At 40.1% G+C, this 19,890-nt stretch overlaps 1 protein-coding gene across 1 annotated transcript in view; it reads left to right on the forward strand.

The window, feature by feature from the left end:
* Nucleotides 1–19,890, forward strand: part of LOC105511383 (aldo-keto reductase family 1 member B10-like) — a 135,424-nt gene that overhangs the window by 1,652 nt on the left and 113,882 nt on the right. Inside the window, exons 2-3 of the mRNA XM_011941549.1 lie at nt 14,146–14,235; nt 16,560–16,865. Of these exons, the coding sequence (XP_011796939.1) occupies nt 14,146–14,235; nt 16,560–16,865 (396 nt within the window). The remainder of the gene's footprint in view (nt 1–14,145; nt 14,236–16,559; nt 16,866–19,890) is intronic.

A 19,890-nucleotide genomic window follows, 5' to 3' on the forward strand; every position in this document is an offset into this window, starting at 1 on the left:
TTTTGAGACTGAGTTTCGCTCTTGTTGCCCAGGCTGGAGTGCAATGGCACGATCTCATCTCACTACAACCTCTGCCTCCCAAGTTCAAGCGATTCTCCTGCCTCAGCCTCCCGAGTAGCTGGGATTACAGGCATGCACCACCACGCCCGGCTAATTTTGTATTTTTGGTAGAGATGGGGTTTCTCCACGTTGGTCAGGCTGGTCTTGAACTCCCAACCTCAGGTAATCTGCCTACCTTAGCCTCCCAAAGTGCTGGGATTATAGGCTTGAGCCACTGCGTCCAGCCAGCATATGGTATTTTATGGCTGTTTGGCATCAGTTAGTCCAGAGCCCACGTAGCAAGTGGCTTCAAGAGGTAATTATCTAGCTCAAGGGGGAGTGAGAGGTTACAGCTGTTGCATTTCAATGCTTCCCTGGGCCTGATCATTCAAGGGGGCTACGATTCCTCAGAAAGAAAATTTATTTTCTTTCATAGAACCTAGATTCTGTTAAAGAATGCAGCTGCCATGTCAGACTTGCCTTTCTCCAATCTCCTTTTTGGAGACAGAAGGAAAAAAAACCTCTCATCCTATTAATGTTACTCTTTTGGGGTCTGTATTACAGCTGAAACTGACCCTAACCTTTGCAGGATTACAATAAACTCTGCACACATTATCTCACTTACGCATCATTATAACCCACAGGTAAGTATTATTGCACCAGTTTTCTAGTTAAGGAAACAAGACCTACAGGGCTTGAGTAGATGACAGAGTCAGGCAGCCTAGCTTTAGAACTGGTTCTGTTAATCCATACCAGGCATTATTCCAAGCACTTAAGAAGTACAGAGATATTGTGGGCTTGACTGCAGACCACATTAATAAAACAACTGTCATGATAAATCAAGTCACATGACATTTTTTGGTTTCCCAGTGTAAATAAGTTATGTTTACATTACACTATACAATATACATTGTATAATATAATTGTACAATAGCATTGTGTCTAAAACACAATGTGTCTACCTTAATTTAAAAATACTTTATTGCTGAAAAAAAAAATGCTAAACCATCATCTGAGCCTTCACCGGGTCTTAATGTTTTTGCTCTTGCCTTCATGTTGATGGCTGCTGCCTGATCAGGGTAGTGGTTGCTGAATATCAGGGTGACTGTGGCAATTACTTATAATAAGAACAAAGTGAAGTTTGCTGCATCGATTGACTCTTCCTATCACAAAAGACTACTCTATAGCATACAATGCTGTTTGACAGCATATTACCCAGAGTAGAACTTTTTTCACAATTGAAGTCAGTCCGCTCAAGCCCTGCCAGTGCTTTATCAACTAAGTTTATGTAAAACTCTACCTAAATCCATTGTCATTTTAACAACATTGAGGGCATCCTCACTAGGAGTAGATTACATCTCAAAAAAGCACTTTCTTTGCTCATCCACAAGAAGCAACTCTACATCCATTCAAGTTTTCTCATAGGATTGCAGCAATTCAGTCACATCTACAGGCTTCATGTCTTATTCTAGTTCTCTTGCTGTTTCTGCCATATCTGCAGTGACTTTCGCCACTAAAGTCTTGAACCCCTCAGAGTCATTCATGAGGGTCAGAATCATCTTCTTCTAAACTCCTGCTAATGTTGATATTTTGATTTCCTCCCATGAAGCATGACTGTTCTTAATGGCATCTATAATGACGATTCTTTTCCAGAAGGTTTTCAACTTCCTTTGTTCAGACCCATCAGAAAATAACTATCTATGGCAGCAATAGCCTTGCAAAATGTGTTTCTTAAATAATAAGACTTGAAAGTTGATATTACTCCTTGATCCATGAGCTGCAGAACGAATGTTGTGTTAGCAGACAAGAAAAAAAATACATGAATCTCCTTGTATATCTCCATCAGAGCTCTTGTTGACCAGGTGCATTGTCAATGAGCAGTACTATTTTGAAAAGGATCTTTTTTCTTGTTCTGGGTAGTAGTTTTCAACAGTGGGTTTAAAATATTCATGCTGTAAACCATGCCATAAACAGATTTATTGTCATCCAGGCCTTGTTGTTTCATTTATTGAGCAGGCTGAGCAGATTTTGCATAATTCTTTGGGGCCCTGGAGTTTTCAGAATGACACATGAGCATAGGCTTCAACTTAAAGTCACCAGCTGCATTCATCCCTAACAAGAGAGTCAGCCTGTCCTTTGAAGTTTTGAAGCCAGGCATTGACTTCTCCTGTCTAGCTATGAAGAGTTCTAGATGGCATCTTCTTCTCATATAAAGTTGTTTCATCTACATTGAAAATCTATGGTTTAGTGTGGCCACCTCCATCAATGATCTTAGCTAGATCTTCTGGATAACTTGCTGCAGCTTCTGTATCAGCACTTACTGCTTCATCTTGCACTTTGTTACAGAAATGGCTTCTTTGCTTAAACCTCATGAACCAATCTCTGTTAGCTTCAAGTTTTTATTTTGCAAGTTTCTTACCTCTCTCAGCCTTCACAGAATTGAAGAGAGTTAGGGCCTTGTTCTGCATTAAGCTTTGGCTTAAGAGAATGTTGTGGCTGGTTTGATCTTCCATTCAGACCACTAAAATTTTCTCCATATCAGCAATAAAGCTGCTTTGCTTTCTTATCATTTATATGTTTACTGGAGCAGCACTTTTAATTTCCTTCAAGAGCTTTTTACAAAGAACTTTGCATTCACAACTTGGCTAACTATTTGGCACAAGAGACCTTGCTTTCAGCCTGTCTCAACTTTTGACATTCTTTCCTTGCTAGGCTTAGTTATGTCTTAATTGACTTAGCTTTTGATTTAAAGTGAGAGATGCGAGACTCTTCCTTTCATTTGAACACTTAGAAGTCACTGTAGGGTTATTAATTGGCCTAATTTTAATATCCTTATATCTCCCTCCTACCCAGGGAGTAGGGAGGCCGGAGAAGAGGAAGAGAGATGGGGGAACGGCTGGTCAGTGGAGCAGAACACACAACATTTATCGATTAAGTTTGCCCTCTTATATGGACACAGTTCATGGAATCCCAAAACAATTATAATAATAACATAAAAGATCACTGATCAGAGATAATGATAGCAGGTATAATAATGATGAAAAATTTTGAAATATTGTGAGAATCACTAAAATGTGACACAGATACTCAAGTAAGCACTTACTGTTGGAATAATGGCGCCAGTAGACTTACTTGACTCAAGGCTGCCATGAAACTTCGGTTTGTAAAAATGAAGTCCATGAACTGCAGTAATAAAGTGAAGCATCATGAAATGAGGTGTGCCTGTACAAATGGATGAAAGGTAGATACGAAACTGGTTAAATTCACGCCATTAGTATTTCTCTATTTTACAAGTACCAGAGCTTGTTTGACAAAAGAACACTCATTTCATGTTAGGCAAAATATAATGTATGTTCATACACGTGGAAATCTCTGGAAAACCAAACATAAAATTAATAGTCAACATGTATTTATCACCCTCTACTGGCAGTTGAGCAGGACTGCTCTTCCTTTCTTAAATTGGTAATGAATTGAGTAACAGACACCAGGCACATGAAAATCAAAATATCAGCTTGGTTTCTGACAAAGTTGAACCGCAGAAGGTAATTTGGTCTTTGTCTATAGACTCCATCAAACGCCCCCCTGGAATGAATGTGCCCACCAGTGTCAGGCGAAACTGGACCACTGTGACTCCCTCTCAGAGGCAGGTCACCTGGGTGGAAAGTATGTGCAACCTGAAGATAGCATTCTTTCTCAGAGAGAGAGAGTGAGCAGATCCAAAAGAGGCTGTGCCAAGTGCACACAATTCCTTTTTCTGATTTCGTCAGATAAAACACTCCACCAGCCTCAGGGAAGAGTAAGTGATGAGCTGGATGAAAGATAATAGATGTTATCTTGTAACAATTTTCCCAAGAGCAGAACGTTCTACTTTATGGGGGTAAAGTAGAATCTACAGAAATGTAGCAGAGAGGTCCCATGAAATGGTTTTCATGAAGGGCAATATGCTAACTGTTTCATATGGCAAAATGACAGGTAGTGAGATAGTCTGAGTCTAGAGACTCCATACAAAACCCCCAGGCTGCGTGGACACTTCCAGACCCTGAGGAAGAGCAGTCACAAGGTGCCAGCTTGGATGAAGGGGCTGATCTCATCACAGGAGTGCCACATACACATCGCCACTGAAGCATAAGTGATGCACCTTTCTCTCCACCTTTAGTGTCTGGACAAAGATGTTCTAAAATGGAAGAGGCGTTTTGTGAAATTGCCTCTTCTGTGCAGCCTATTTCCATCCAGATTTCTCTAGTCCTCTTGATATCCTGAAAGGTGGGCATGGTTGCTGTCTTACAGATGAGACATTTAAAGCCCAGAAGGGTTCAGTAGCTTGCCCAAGACCATACAGAGCTATTCAGGGAATGGAGCCAAGATTGAATGACTTCAGAAAGCTCCTTCACTTTTCACGTTATCTCATTGCCAACTAGAGAATCCTTTCCCAAGAGCTTGAAACTGGTTGGAGAGTGTGACAATACTAACTGATCTACACCTTAAGTGGGATGGGTTATACGATCTATACATAGAGAAGCCTCGTACGATCTATACATAGAGAAGCCTCGTGGTGAGGGAGCTATGCATATGTGATGAATTTAGAATTTCTTTCTTTGCCTGTTTCACCTAAGTGCCTAGAACAAAAATGTGTTTCTTCTTTCATGAAATCTTCAGAAAGATGCTTTGTTAGTTGTGTCATAGTCTTGAGCGTCAGGTAGTCACGAGAATACAAATCTGTCAGCCATAAATCTCCAGAGCTTTTTTGTGATGCTAGCTTGAGGGCCTGGTGTTTCACAGTTACAGGTCCTTGATGGGCCAAGAAGGACTCAAGAAGAGAAACTGTATTGAGCTGGAAGAGATGGCAGTGATGGATAACAGTGGAAGGTGAATGCGGATATGACTTGATAGAACTTGGGTGTGGGCAATTCTTCCATTTCTTATTTATTTTAAAAATTCAAGTAACTAATGGTTTATTAATTTAATGAAGAGTTGTAATTTTATAGGAAGACAGAAGCCCATTCTTTGCTGGGATTTTTTGCCAGACACTGTTCATATATTATCCTTCTTAATCCTCATAAGAACCTACAAAAGTGGGTTATAATAGCTCTGTCTCTGTCTCTCTTTCTTCCTGTCTGATCTTTAGCACATGACAATGTTTAGGCTTAAAAAAGATTAAGTAACCTAAGTATACAGGTCTAAAACCCACATTACTTTCAACATATAATACTTTCCAAAAACTTAGCTTCTTAAAATGCTATAGAGTTACAATGAGCAGTTCACATACATTGTCTTCTTAAGCCTTCACCTGGTCCCTTGGAGTTAGTCTTTATATTGCTCACTTTGTTGATGCTAAAGCTGAAGCTCAAAAAAGTTACTTCTTACAGCCAGTAAAAAGCAGAGTTGGAGTTCAAATGCAGGTCTTCTGACATCCAATATCAAGCTCTGTCCCCACTGTTCCACTGAAATCAGTGACACATTCCTTTTCACCCACAGGAAGCCTTTCTGTGTGAGTCATAACTTTGCATACAGAACAAAGCTGGCTGCCTAAGGACAGATGGCGGGGGAGGGGGAGGGAGTTCATGGCCTTAGACCTTGAAAATCAAAATCTGCAAAGTGAGGCCAACATCATTATCATAAAAAAAAAAACCCTTTGGGACAAGTTATTGTGGATAGCAGCTCCAGAGTGCATTGTTAAAGGAAACTAGAACCTTTGGCATCATCCCAAATCAATTATACTGATATTAAGGAAGATAACCAGGATCTTTCTCCACATATACCTGGTTGCTCTTATGAGATACATAAATAGATAATCATTACATCTGTAAAGTCTAGACATTGGCACTGATTTTGTATCTTCTTTTTCTCTCCCTATTTATTTTCTTCACACATCCATCTCCTACATTAAGCTGCTTCATAATTGCACTTGGCAGCACCTGTCCTGCTAAAATTAAATTTCAGGCCAGGCATGGTGGCTCATGCCTGTAATCCCAGCACATGTGGAGGCTGAGGCAGAAGGATCACTTGAGCATAGGAGTTCAAGACCAGCCTGGGCAACAGAGCGAGACCCCACCTCTGAAAAAAAAAAAAAGACTGAGCCTGCAGGTCGAGGCTGCAGTGAGCCATAATTGTGCCACTGCATCCCAGCCTGAGACTCTGTCTCAATAAAATAAATAAAATAAAATCAAGTTTCACTGATAACAAAAGGCAGCATGTTATGGAAATTGACAAGGATTCTTTGCTTGGCCAAACTTCAGTCAGGCTTCCAAATCTTCTACTAGGCTGATCTGTGCACTTCCTTGTAAAATCCAGTTCTAGCAAACAGCTCTATTAAGTCAGTTGTGCAAGAAACCCCCATCCTCAGTATCTGATCGACTCAATATTGGATCAGTTTCCTCCACAACCCCAGGTGATGTCTGATCACCCTGGCCAGGAAAACAGTCAAGAGATCCTAAAAGAGGATGGGGGAATAAGAGACATGGTAAAATCATTTTTTCACAATAAGAAACACTGGCCAGTTTTGGAAGGCTCCCCGTTGTCTGACACGCACCCTCAGTCCTAGCCATCTGAAAGAAAAGGAGAAAGAGACTTCAAGGATCTCAAGGCACATAAAATGGAATCTGCTCTCCTTCCTTGGATCAATTTCTCACATCCAGGATCAACTGTCTACAGGTAGGAAGGTAGGTTTACTTCATTAGGTGAGAAATGGAATATTTAAAAATATCTATTTTAAAATAAGATTCTATTAATTTCCTGTCTGGAAACCAGAAGAAAGAGGAATACAACTTTGATACAGAGTAGTTCTCATGGAACTTAAACTTTTAAAATGTTCTTATTCTTCTTCCACTTTTTAAATACATCACTTCATCCTCGTAAATGCAATTTTAAAAAGCTGCCACAGGGGTTAAAAGTATAGCAATACCATAGGAGTGTGCAAAGTGGCAGGCTTCATAAAGCTAAATGAAACCAAACCAAGTCAAGTCAATGTAGTTCAACTAACATGTATTGCACCATGTGCCGGCCTCCTGGGCCTCAACGAACTTACACCCTGGCTTAGAGCAAACGTGCAGAGTTAGCCTCATGTATTAATCAGCTCTTGTATTTCTCACAGTGCTGAAGGCTAGAAGTTCAAGATCAATGTGTCAGCATGGTCCAGTTCCAGTGAGGGTTCTCTTCCTGCCTTGCAGATGGCCACCTTCTCACTGTATCTTCCCGTAACTGAGAGAAACAAAAAGAATGAGCTCTCTGGTATCTCTTCTTATAAGGCCACTAGTCCCATAATGATAGATCCACCCTTATAACCTCATCTAACCATGATTACCTCCCCATTAAAATCATTACTTGGGAGGCCATTAGGCTGAAACAGCTCTACTACCTTGGGTTTCTACATCAGCAAACTGAAGCTTAACTCAGTGTAAACAGTAAAACGAAACTTAACTAATCAGAGATCACCAGCTAACCTCCAACTAGCAACTGTATCAATCAGAAACCGCCAACTATCCTTTAACTAGGGATTTTCCACTTGAATCAATTAAGCATTTTCTTTGTCTTGCTTCTAAAAACACCTTACACCTTTCCCCTTGTGATCTCTCGGTAGAGCCCTGAACTGCTTGGGGTCTGGTGCTGCCCAATTCATGAATTGCTGCTTGTTCAAATAAATGCTTCAAATTTTTTTATGTGTCTAAGCTTACCTTTTAATATCCCCAAGGCCCTACCTCCAAATACCATCATATTGGAGATTATGGCTTCAATGGGGACATGGGGGAGTAGGGGTGGAAGGGGACAGTTTTCACAGAGGTGTCCTATTTGTCCTAGCTCTTGAGTAACACTGTGCAAAGAGTTTGGGGACAGCATCTAAGAAGGTACTGGGGAAAGGGAGAAGAAAATATGGCCAGAAAAGTAAACTGGTACAGATTGTTTAGGTCTTGAGTGCCAAGCAGAGCCTTAACTTCTTCTTGTGGATATGGAATATTCTGAGAATTACATCAGAAAATCAGAGTGTGTGCATTGCAGAGTAGTATCAGCGACGCTGCCCTGAAGAAACAGTGATGGAATTTTCACTAAGTAAATAGATGGTTCTGTTGACTCAGCACTGATTGGTGTGAGTGTACATACCATTGGTTATTGTAGGTGTCCTTCTCTTTGTTTGAATGTTGGGGCTATTTCTTTGTTCAATTCTCCCAATGTTTTCTAAGTAGCTGGCAATAATTTCTAAAATTCTTGCCTAGCTTAGCTATGCTAAGGGAATCCAAAAGAAAGGATATTTTTGTTTCAACTTGAGCTAGAATTGTAAACTGTACTCAGGGAAATCTGGGCCTGGTAGTGATGGGGATGGGAACACTAAATATTACTACTCAAAGTGGAAGGAGAAGCCTAGGGGGCAGAGGTAGCTTCTTGGTCAACTTCTCCTCCCTGTCTATAGTTTCCATTAATTAAATAATTTATTCACTCCTCAATAACTGTGTATAAATATATTTGTATTCAGTTTTATAAATAATTTATATTATTTATATATAATAAATATAAAAAATGCAACTTTGTGGTTTCTCTTCTCTTTGTTTCTTTCTTTTTTCTTTTTCTCTCCTTTTTTTTTCTTTTTTTTTGGAGACAGGATCCTGCTCTGTTGCCCAGGCTGGAGTGCAGTGGCATGATCTCAGCTCACTGCAACCTCAACCTCCTGGGCTTAAGCAATCCTCCCACCTCAGCCTCCAGGGTATCTGGGACCACATGTGTTTGCCACCATACCCAGCAACAAAATTTTTAAAAACATGTATGTATGAGGCATCTTTTTCTTTATGAAAAATTGTGTGGTTTTCTGTTAGTTTTTTATTTTTATTTTTTATTTTATATTTATCTGTCGCCCAGGCTGGAGAGCAGTGGTGTGATCTTGGTTCACTGCAACCTCTGCCTCCCAGGTTCAAGCAATTCTCCTGCCTCAGCCTCCTGAGTAGCTGGGTCACAGGAGTGCACCACCATACCCGGCTAATTTTTGTATCTTTAGTAGAAACGGGGTTCCACTATGTTGGCCAGGCTGGTCTTGAACACCTGACCTCATGATCCACCTGCCTCAGCCTCCCAGAGTGCTGGGGTTACAGCCACTGCACCCGGCCTGTTTCTTTCTTTCTTTCTTTTTTTTTTAATTGAAAACCACAATGAGAATCGAAACTATCCACATCTCACAGCTTATGTGAATATAAGTTAGATTTCTTCATTACCAAACTCCTTTAGGAAATTCTTGCTCAAGAAATTAAAAATTGCTGATAACTTTATTGTTGATCCTTGGAACTTCCTAAATGACTCATTAACTCTTCATCAGAAGAGTTTGGTTAGCAAAACAAATAATTAATTTGGCCCAAAGAAAGTCAATTATTACATACCCTGCACTCATATGGCTGGTTAAAGTGGTGGGAAACTGAGACATATATTAATGAGAAACTATGTAAGGCATCAAATGTTAGTTTAGTTTACACTTCAAGATTCCTTGAACCCTCTCCTCAAAATCTTTGCCTTGCTGCGTCTACCAGTTCTAATCTATTATGTCATGATGCTTATCTAATTTTAATCAAGCTCCAACCCTTGCTCCCTCTTCTGCTGAGAGACCTGCCTTAAACCAGACTTCAAAAATCTCAATACATTTCTTCATTTTGACCTTTCCCTCTAAGATGCTAGTAAGACATCACAGAGGTAGCGTTGTCTTATCAGCAGGATCAATAGATTGTTTTGGTGTTATTTTGGGGATCCAGCATTCCACATATGCCCTTCTCTTAAAGTAGTAGAAATATTGTATAGAGCACCCTTGACATAACTAACTCCATCTTAGGAAAAGACTCCATTTTGTATTTCATAAGGTACTTTGCCAACAAAGATACAATGTTTTGTTTAATAAACAAATAAAAAATAAAGACTGCATCCAACCAGATAAGGACACTCTTCCACTATCAGTTCTCACCAGAGGAAGCTGTGACTATCAAAGATTAGCTCTTCAGCATGTCAAAACGGCCATCTTAACTGGCACCATCTTGCCGTCACTTGTGATGAGAACTTGGCATCTGACCCCGAAGGCTCTGCCACCTCAAAGACTCTTCCTTGCAAGACCAACGGACCACCTAGTCCAGATCAAGACTCCTTTTGCCTTCTTTGTTCTCTGTGCACTGTCTTGTTACTCTTTCTCCTATCTCTTTTTCCTCTTAATGTTAAATGTTACTTTGTTTGTTGTGGAATGTTTAACCTATAACATTTATATATTGATTAAGTATACAATTATTTATGGTGTGTAATCTTGACTGCTGTGCAGTGACTTGAGTCTGTGTGCCCACAGCTCTGACTACAAGTCAATGGGAAGTACTAAGGAGAATTGCCTCCTTGGGAATTCCATGTAGCTCGTGGATTTTGTGATTGAAATAGCATCAATAAAAGCTTGACATTGTGGAAAGCCACAAACATGTGTGGACCTGGTTATTTCTAACCTTGCACAGCTCAGGACAAAATTGACACAGTTGGTTTACTAGGCACAATGGGCACAGTTGTCTTACTTGGCATAATTGGCATAGTTAGTTGATTTTAAGGGTGAAGTCCCCACTTAAACTGAAATTGGAAATCATGCCATTTGGCAAAACAAACTGCCACCCTCTCTAAGAAGAAATAATCTCTCTTCACCTTGAAAGTCTGTCTCCCCGAGGAAAACCTTGGGTGACAGGGGACCTTGCCCAGGTCATGAAGATAATGATGGCTCACAAGGTCTTGACTGATGCCAAGCTAGGAAGCTGGTGGAGCCAGAAAGGCTCATACCAAGCAGGGTCTCAATTTATGCGATGATGGTTAGCAAAACAAATAAAGTCAATTATTATATAACCTGCACTCATATGGCTGGTTAAAGTGGGAAACTGAAATATATATTATTGAGAAACTATATAAAATAGCTACCAATATTGCATAATGTGGGCCCTAGGAAAGAAACTTAAGCAAGCATGCTGGAGGGCTTGTCGCCCAAATGCAGTACCCAGTGTTGAGGATCCTTGGTACCCAACAGAGTTGGAAGCCAGGAAAAGACTCTCTGTACAATCCCCTGAGGATATACAGTCAGATTTGAGGGACCCGAAAATTATTCAGCTTTTAATTACCAGAGCCCCCAAAGAAGAAATCCCTGAACTTTTAATGCAAAGTATCTTGCAGGTAGACAGGGGTCACCACAAAGGCAAAGAGCTAGCTCACAGAATCCTAAGGAAAAGTCAATCCCTTTCAGATGAAACTTTTAAGGAGGAAGCCCTGGATCTTAAAGACCTCCATCTAGAGGACCTAGGAGAATCTGATGATCCCTGTTGGAGGTGGGATCTATAAGTCAAGACCTATGATAACTAGAAAAAGAGTTATAGATTGTAATCATGGAAATGGCAGACCTCAGGACGAGAATACACCAGAGCAGAATTACAAACAATAAGAATAGATTTTTGCCAAAGACAGACCACAGATACAGACTGACTCCTCCATTTATGGGATAATTGAACACCATAACACTGTCAGGCATAGAAATGCATCCCTCTGAGGAGGGATCCTAAAATTCCAGATAGTCTCCCCCACAACAGGGCTTTGGGCAAAAATTATGCCTGTCTTATTGGTGAGCCTGGGCACCTATAGAAAGGAACAGAGTTCTGAAGTTTATACTAGAAATCATTCTTATAGGAGAAACTAGAAAAGCACCAGAGACAAGGAGTGGTTTTTAGAAGCAGGACTAGTCTTGGAGAAGAGAGGTGGGAGAAAGTTTGCCTGACAGGCATTAGGACCCAGGAGGCAAGGGTCAGAATAGATAGGATAGATGGGTGAGTCTCGCTTGGGCAACATAACTTTGAGAGTTATGCTCATGGCTGAGCATAACTTTTTGTCAGGGCCCTGGAGCTGAATGGTTCAGCTTGGGAGTACAGGAAAAGTGGAAGCTGGTTCCAGGCAAACCAACACTCCCAACTGCAAAGAGTCGGAGATTGTTAGAGAGCCCCTTCCCAGAAAGCCTGACACCCGTTTCTGTAGTCCTGTGGCTGTGCTAGCGGCTTTTAACTGTCTGACAGGAGCCTGGTGTTTAGCCCTTGAACTCTAAGGAAAAATAGGACAGAATAGCAAGTGAAAGGGGTCCGATGGTACTCACATGTGGCAATATCCCAGACAAGCCCCCAAGATGTGTACAGAGTTGGTTCCTTCTGCTGGGTTTGTGGTCTTGCTGACTTCATGAATGAAGCCGCGGACCTTCGCGATGAGTGTTACAGCTCTTAAGGGTGACACCGACACAAAGAGTCAGCAGCAGCAAGATTTATTGTGAAGAGCAAAAAAATCTTCCACAGTGTGGAAGAGGACCAGAGTGGGTTGCTGCTGGTGGCTGGGGTGGCCAGTTTTTATTCCCTTATTTGTCCCAGCCCATGTCCTGCTGATTGGTCCCTTTTACAAAGTGCTGATTGGTCGATTTTACAGGGTGCTGATTGGTCCATTTTACAGAGTGTTGATTGGAACATTTTACAAACCTCTAGCTAGCTACAGAGCACTGATTGGTGTGTTCTTACAAAGCACTGATTGGTGCATTTTACAAACCTCTTGTAAGACAGAAAATTTCTCCAAGTCCCCACTTGACCCAGGAAGTCCAGCTGGCTTCACCTCTTAGTGGCACATGCCTGTAATCCCAGCTATTGAGGAGGCTGAGGCAAAAGAATCACTTGAACTTGGGAGATGGAGATTGCAGTGAGCCAAGATCATGCCATTGCACTCCAGCCTGGGCAACAGAGTGAGACGTTAGCAACAGAGCAAGACTTCATCTCAAAAATAAATAAATAAGTAAATAAATAAATAAGATCACTAACTATAATGGCAAATACTCTGTAACCATAGACATATCAGACATGTTCTTTGCCACACCAATAGACCAAGAAGACCAGGAATATATTACCTTTACCTGAAGGCAAATAATACCAATTTAAAAGATTACCACAGGGATATTTAAATAGTCCAATAACAACTCACTCCATTTTATTATCACACATAGATCAATCAAAATAGACAAACTAATGATATTATACATAGATGACATTACAGTGGTAAACAATGACCAAGAAAAACTTACCCAAAAGAAATCTCAACACACTTGAGATCACTGAGATAGATTATTAATATAGATACAACTACAAGTCCAGACACCAACTGCAAAGTTTTAGGAGTACAGTGGTTATCAGAAGGGATAAAAATTCTGACCACAGTGATAGATGGCTCAAAAGCCCATAGGGCACCAAAAAATAAACAGGAAGCATAGACTAGTAGGTTTCCTTGGATACTGGAGACAGCCTATACCTTACCTAAACATCATCCTAAAACCAGTAAGATAACTAGGAAATTCCAAGACTTCACATGGGGACAAGAACAAACACAAGCACTTGAAACACTCAAAGACTACATCACCACATTCCAAACATGACGTTACCCATCTCCAGATTCAGAACTTAGGTTGGAAATTTTAAGGAGCAATGAACATGGAACATGGTCATTATAGACAAAGAAATCAGATTCTAAATCCTACTGGTTAGATTTTGGACAACAAAGTTTCCATATTCTAACAACAAATACGGCCCATTTGAAAAATATATATGGGGCTGGGTGCAGTGGCTTACGCCTGTAATCCCAGCACTTTGGGACACCAAGGTGGATGGATCATGAGGCCAAGAGATCAAGACCATCCTGGCCAACATGGCGAAACCCCGTCTCTACTAAAAATACAAAAATTAGCTGGGCATGGTGGCGTGCACCTATAGTCCCAGCTACTCAGGAGACTGAGGGAGGAGAATCGCTTGAACCTGGGAAGCGGAGGTTGCAGTGAGCTGAGATGGCGCCACTGCACTCCAGCCTGGTGACAGACTGAGACTCTGTCTCTCAAACAAACACACGAACAAAAAAAAAAAAAAAAAAAAAAAAAATATATATATATGGCTTACATATGAAGCCCTCAAAAACACTGAGCCTCTGACTGGCAACAGCAATATTACCATTAGATACCATATGTCTGTCCTTCATGGAGTAAAACTGAGTCCTGAAAAACAAAAAAAATTGACATGTATCCAAATTGACCCAAAGCTGTTCACATGAAAATGGTATATCCAGGATGGAGACACAGGCTTTAAGGGTCAACCAGGTCTCCTCACTGAAGAAATTCACAACACCGAAATAGATGTGCCAAAATTTATTCCGAGAGTAGGTACAATTTATGCTAACATAGGAAAATTGGGCCCAGGCTAGTCAAACTTCTTACTCAACACCCGGTTTATAGACAAAAAGGTCTCTGTGACCCAAGGCCAGGCCCAATGGACAGCAGCAGCACTCAGACCTCAGGACCAACCAGTCCTGAAGGAGGCAGGTCAATCACTCTCAGCAGAACTAATTACAGCTGTTCTAGCAGTCAGGCACTCAGAAAATCAAAATAAAATTTACATTTTTACAGACTTGCAGGCATAACCCTGCAGCCACATAAAAGAAGACAAAATAATTTCAAAATTAACTTCAAAAAGAAGACAAAATGGTAAAGGTATATGGTCCAAATCTTACTGGGAGCAACTATATGAATTATCAAACAGAATTAAGATATTTGTGGCACATGTTTCAGCACACCAAAAAGTTAATTCAGAGTCCATAAAATTTAATAAACAGGAAGAAGCATAACCATTAATTAACAAGATGCATAACCATTGATATTCAAAACATACCCAAATTAAAACTACACAGAAATCCAGACAACTCAGGGAGACATTCATTACACCTCCACAACTCAGGAGAAAAATCAGACAGTGACTGGGAGAAACCTTAAGTAACCCTGATAACTAGAGTGAAACAAGATATGACTTTAAAATTAAACAGACACCAGACACCATTCCACAAACACTCCTACCATTACATAAGCAAAAAGGACATTTAACACACAGTCAACGTATAGGTGGCTATCAGACAGAAATCAAAAAGTGACACGGCACCAAATTAAAAAGGCCAGAGCTAATTGTCAGCAATGTAAAACTAACCTAGACAAATATAGATATGCTAAATTCATAGATACATAGTAATATACACCTGATGTCTTTAATTTCTGCTTCAAGATAGATTTTATAGCATCATTAAATCACTCCTATCCACAAAAATATGCAGTAACAATTATGGATACATATACAGGAATTGGTGCAGCAATAGCAGCTAGCCACCCACTTACTAAATAAACCATCTCACCCTTAGAAAATTGGGCAGCTACTATAGAACCCCTAAAATAACTGAACATGATCAGGGAACTCATCTTACATTAAGGACAACAAAAGCATTGGCAGATCAATGGGATATACAATGAAATATCACCTACCCTATAATCTGACAGCAGTAGGGTATAGAGAAAGACTGAACGGACTACTAAAAAGAGAATTAAAAATCTTCGACAAAATGAGTACATTCCAACAAGCTTTTAACCTGGCATGTTTCCATTTAAATCAAAGAGAAAGACTTAACAAAAGCAGCCCCCACTTATATCTTAATCAACTGACCTTAATGGTCACAAAAGATAAGGAAGGATGCAATGCAAATATTATATCTTACAAGGCAAGCACTAAACTAAATGACAACACTATCTCCCAATAGGACATTGTGGCCAGTGGACACAGAAACACTTATTGGACAAAATAATTCCAAAATTAATGGTAAAGGTATACGGTCCAAATCTTACTGGGAGCAGAGGAGAGGAGCAGAGGAGAATCACAATTACACAAAATCTTCAACCTCTCTCCAAATTCTCACTGCACTTAGACATGTTATCACACTTTCTGCAGTATTGTTACACTCTTTTCTTCTAGTCATGCATTAATATTTTCCATAAGAATAAGTGAAGGCATGCTTCAATTCAATCCCATTTTACTTGTCACTAACCTAAGATTTTTAACTTCAACATCACTTCAGCCGGGCGCGGTGGCTCACACCTGTAATCCCAGCACTTTGGGAGGCTGAGGCAGGTGGATCACTTGAGGTCCAGAGTTTGAGACTAGGCTGACCTATATGGTGAAACCCCATCTGTACTAAAAATACAAAAATTAGCCGGCCACGGTGGCAGGTGCCTGTAATCCTAGCTACTCAGGAGGCTGAGGCAGGAGAATCATTGGAATCCAGGAGGCAGACATTGCCGTGAGCCAAGATCATGCCACTGCACTTCAGCCTGGGCAACAGAGTGAGACTCTGTCTCAAAAAAAAAAAAAAAAAAAACCAAAAGACCAATGATGACTTCTAGTCATCACCAAAATAATTAAATATTGTACCCACTTAAGACACCAAAATGGCTACAAATTTGTGTCACTTCTCAACTGGTCTTATCACCTTTCTCATTCACCTCATATTAGCCATCATAGTGACTTTGCTGTCTTGTTACTTACATTGTCACCAGAGAGACTGTAAACAGACAAATGAGACTAACACAAGTAAACACATCCCTTGCAGGCAAATTACAAATTACACTGTCTGCTTCTTAAGAGCGTTATTTGATTAACCATTTGCAGACTGACAGCTGTAGTGCACTCCCAGCATACGGATTTAGCCTCTCCAAGATCTCCATCACCCTCATGTATCCCGTCTTGCCCTCTTTCCTCTTCAGTTTCAGCCTCATTTTCACCACCTACAGCTCTCAGACCCACTTCACTGATCTCTTTCAGGAATTAGCTAAAGCGGACTGGCCCATGCAGGCTGGCAAAGACTGGAATTTCATACCAGACTTTGCAGAACCTAAGTGCCACTGCCACCTTCCTACTCCTTACATTTATGAATTAAATGCAGCATCAGCAGCTGTTCAAGGTTTAGCTGAAAGTGTACACACCAATGATTGCATTGGTCTTGCTTGAATGCTAACCCTTTATAGAAGTTGTATTGTTAAACTGCTTAATAGGAGAGAACAAACTCCACATAACTACCTTACTTTGTTGGATTTATGCCAATCTAACCCAGCAGCCATACCACTGCTGGAAGCAACCCTTGACTATAATATTAAAGAAGGAAATAATGACCATGAGATTTATACATAGATTATCATATCTTTGTTTGCAGTTAATACTACTTTGTTTGCAGTTTAATGCCTATGTATCTGATCATTAATACCAAACACAAGATTGATACAAATAGCTTAAAATATGTTAGGAGGTATAGAAGGGAAACAGTAGATACTATTACTACTGCTACTATTACTTCTACTTCTAAAGAGACCATTAAAATCCCTAAGCTTCAAACACACACATATCCAACAATGCCAACTCATACAGCACCTGAAATTATAGGATTAACAGAACACATTTCATAATATATACTTTATGAAAACATACCATTTTTGGCCGGGCGCGGTGACTCAAGCCTGTAATCCCAGCACTTTGGGAGGCCGAGACGGGCGGATCACGAGGTCAGGAGATCGAGACCATCCTGGCTAACACGGTGAAACCCCGTCTCTACTAAAAAAATACAAAAACTAGCCGGGCGAGGTGGTAGGCGCCTGTAGTCCCAGCTACACGGGAGGCTGAGGCAGGAGAATGGCGTAAACCCGGGAGGCGGAGCTTGCAGTGAGCTGAGATCCGGCCACTGCACTCCAGTCCGGGCGACAGAGCGAGACTCCGCCTCAAAAAAAAAGAAAAACATATCATTTCTGAACAATTGTTGGAAAATCAAGGGACTGATAAAAGAATACTTAGAGCTTCAATTAGACCATTTTGCTTATATTTGTTTGACCAAAGCGATGCCTGAAGAATTTCTACACATGCATGGAATCGATGTATCTTTTTTTTTTTTTTTTTTTTGAGACAGAGTCTCACTCTATCAACCAGGCTGGAGTGTAGTGGCACAATCACTAGCACACTGCAGCCTTGACTTCCTGGTCTCAAGTGATCCTCCCACCTCAGCCTCCCGGGTAGCTGGGACTACAGGCACATGCCCCCATGACCAGCTAATTTTTTGTAGAGGCTAGGTTTCACCATATTGTCCAGGCTGGTCTCTAACTCCTGGGGTCAAGCGATCTGCCCTCCTTGCCCTCCCAAAGTATTCGGATTACAAACATGAGCCACCATCCAGCCAATGCGTCTTTATAGAAGTTTTGCACACATTTCTAAACACCCCTTAGAAGAATGTATAAATGACATGACTAAATGTGACACACCCAATTTATGCAGCTACAGCCAAGCATTCAACAACACCTCAAACCAATAGACAGCACACATAATGGATACCGAGGTGCTAACAGAAACAGACATATCAATCAAGATAGATCATTGCATAGGAAGCAATAAATCAGACCAAACAGCAATCATAATACCACAGATGGAATCATATATTGCAGGATCTAACATGACATGCTTGAATATAACACACTTCTACAAGTAAGTCATTTGTTAATACTTGATATGAATTATGAAGGAAACAAAGAAACCCAGGCTTGAAGGAAATGAAGATGATGATTATGAAGTAGGTCCAAGGGATGATACTACACCAGATATTGCTACCACATGAACCACTTCATATTACATATACCCACATTTCATACCTCCACAGGAAAAAGTGGCACTATTACTGGGATACACATGAGACTATGTCGGAACAACAAGGATATGATAAACAGCTAATTTTACCAAATTTATCTCCACTAGGTAAATATCATCTAAGAAAACAGCAACAGATACTTGTAGCAATTGGAATTATTTCAATTATTTCTTCAATTCTTTCCACAGAGATGAAAGCCATAATAAGAGGATAAGACATATTGTAATTATTGTCTAAGTAACTTTTGTTCACTTTCCATTTTTAGAAAGTTTTGCTTTCATCCGGCCTGTTCATCTTATGATTACTATGCCAAAAGGCAAGATTATTTGACAGGACCACAATTCTTTAGTAAGGCAAAAAAAAATTCTTACCAGCAGAACTAGATTGTAAACAAAGATTGTACCCCATAATCTTAACTGATCCTATCACTTTACACACACTACTTGTGAAATACACACTAAAACAACTTAAGATTATGTAGATAAAGCTTGTCCTGAACACAAGTATGTTGCTTTCAAGCGTACAAGTTAAACACCACAACTGATGAACTTACAATGTACAGAACCAATGCTACCCAACAAGATATATATTTTGAGGCACAACCAGCATTAATAGACTTTAAACTTAACTTGACATACACTAAAGCTACATTTCATTATCCCACGGGTGAAAAATCTTAGCCTCATCCATTCTTCAGTATAAATTACTTATCAACATGGCTACAGATGCCAAGACCAACAGGCTTTAAAAATCAAACTGAACCAACAGACACAGCCCAATTCAGGCAGCTTTGGCACAACACAACACATACTACATTTACACTAGATAGAAAACTTCGCTATGATATATCAAAACTACATTTAGGCAAAGAGTTTATAGAAAATATAGACAGATATGTTACCATAACTGGAAAGTCTACTGTATCATGGGATGCAACAGAAACCAAAACATGCTCATTTTGGACACAGTTGTGAAAACTACACTGGCTCCCCATCATCATAGTAGATATAGCAACATACAAAATACCTGCTAAATTTACTGACTGTTGGAAGTCAACATCTTCTAGAAATCCTGGGTGGTCTTGGACATCATTGGAAACAAGTATTTTTGATAAATTATGACAAACAAAATGGGAACGAACAATTAATATTCACATGTACTCACAGACCAGATAACTATAACTTGCTATTATCTAAGTACTTGGACCATTTATATCCACATATGAAACAGCAGAGATTATTAGCATATTCTCTACAGGAAATGAACCAAGAAATGTGACTGTATTAAACAAATTTACCAGCAAAACCAAATATGCAC

The sequence above is a fragment of the Colobus angolensis genome, unplaced genomic scaffold (genome assembly GCF_000951035.1).
Source record: "Colobus angolensis palliatus isolate OR3802 unplaced genomic scaffold, Cang.pa_1.0 Scaffold2, whole genome shotgun sequence".
In the NCBI taxonomy this organism is placed as follows: domain Eukaryota; kingdom Metazoa; phylum Chordata; class Mammalia; order Primates; family Cercopithecidae; genus Colobus; species Colobus angolensis.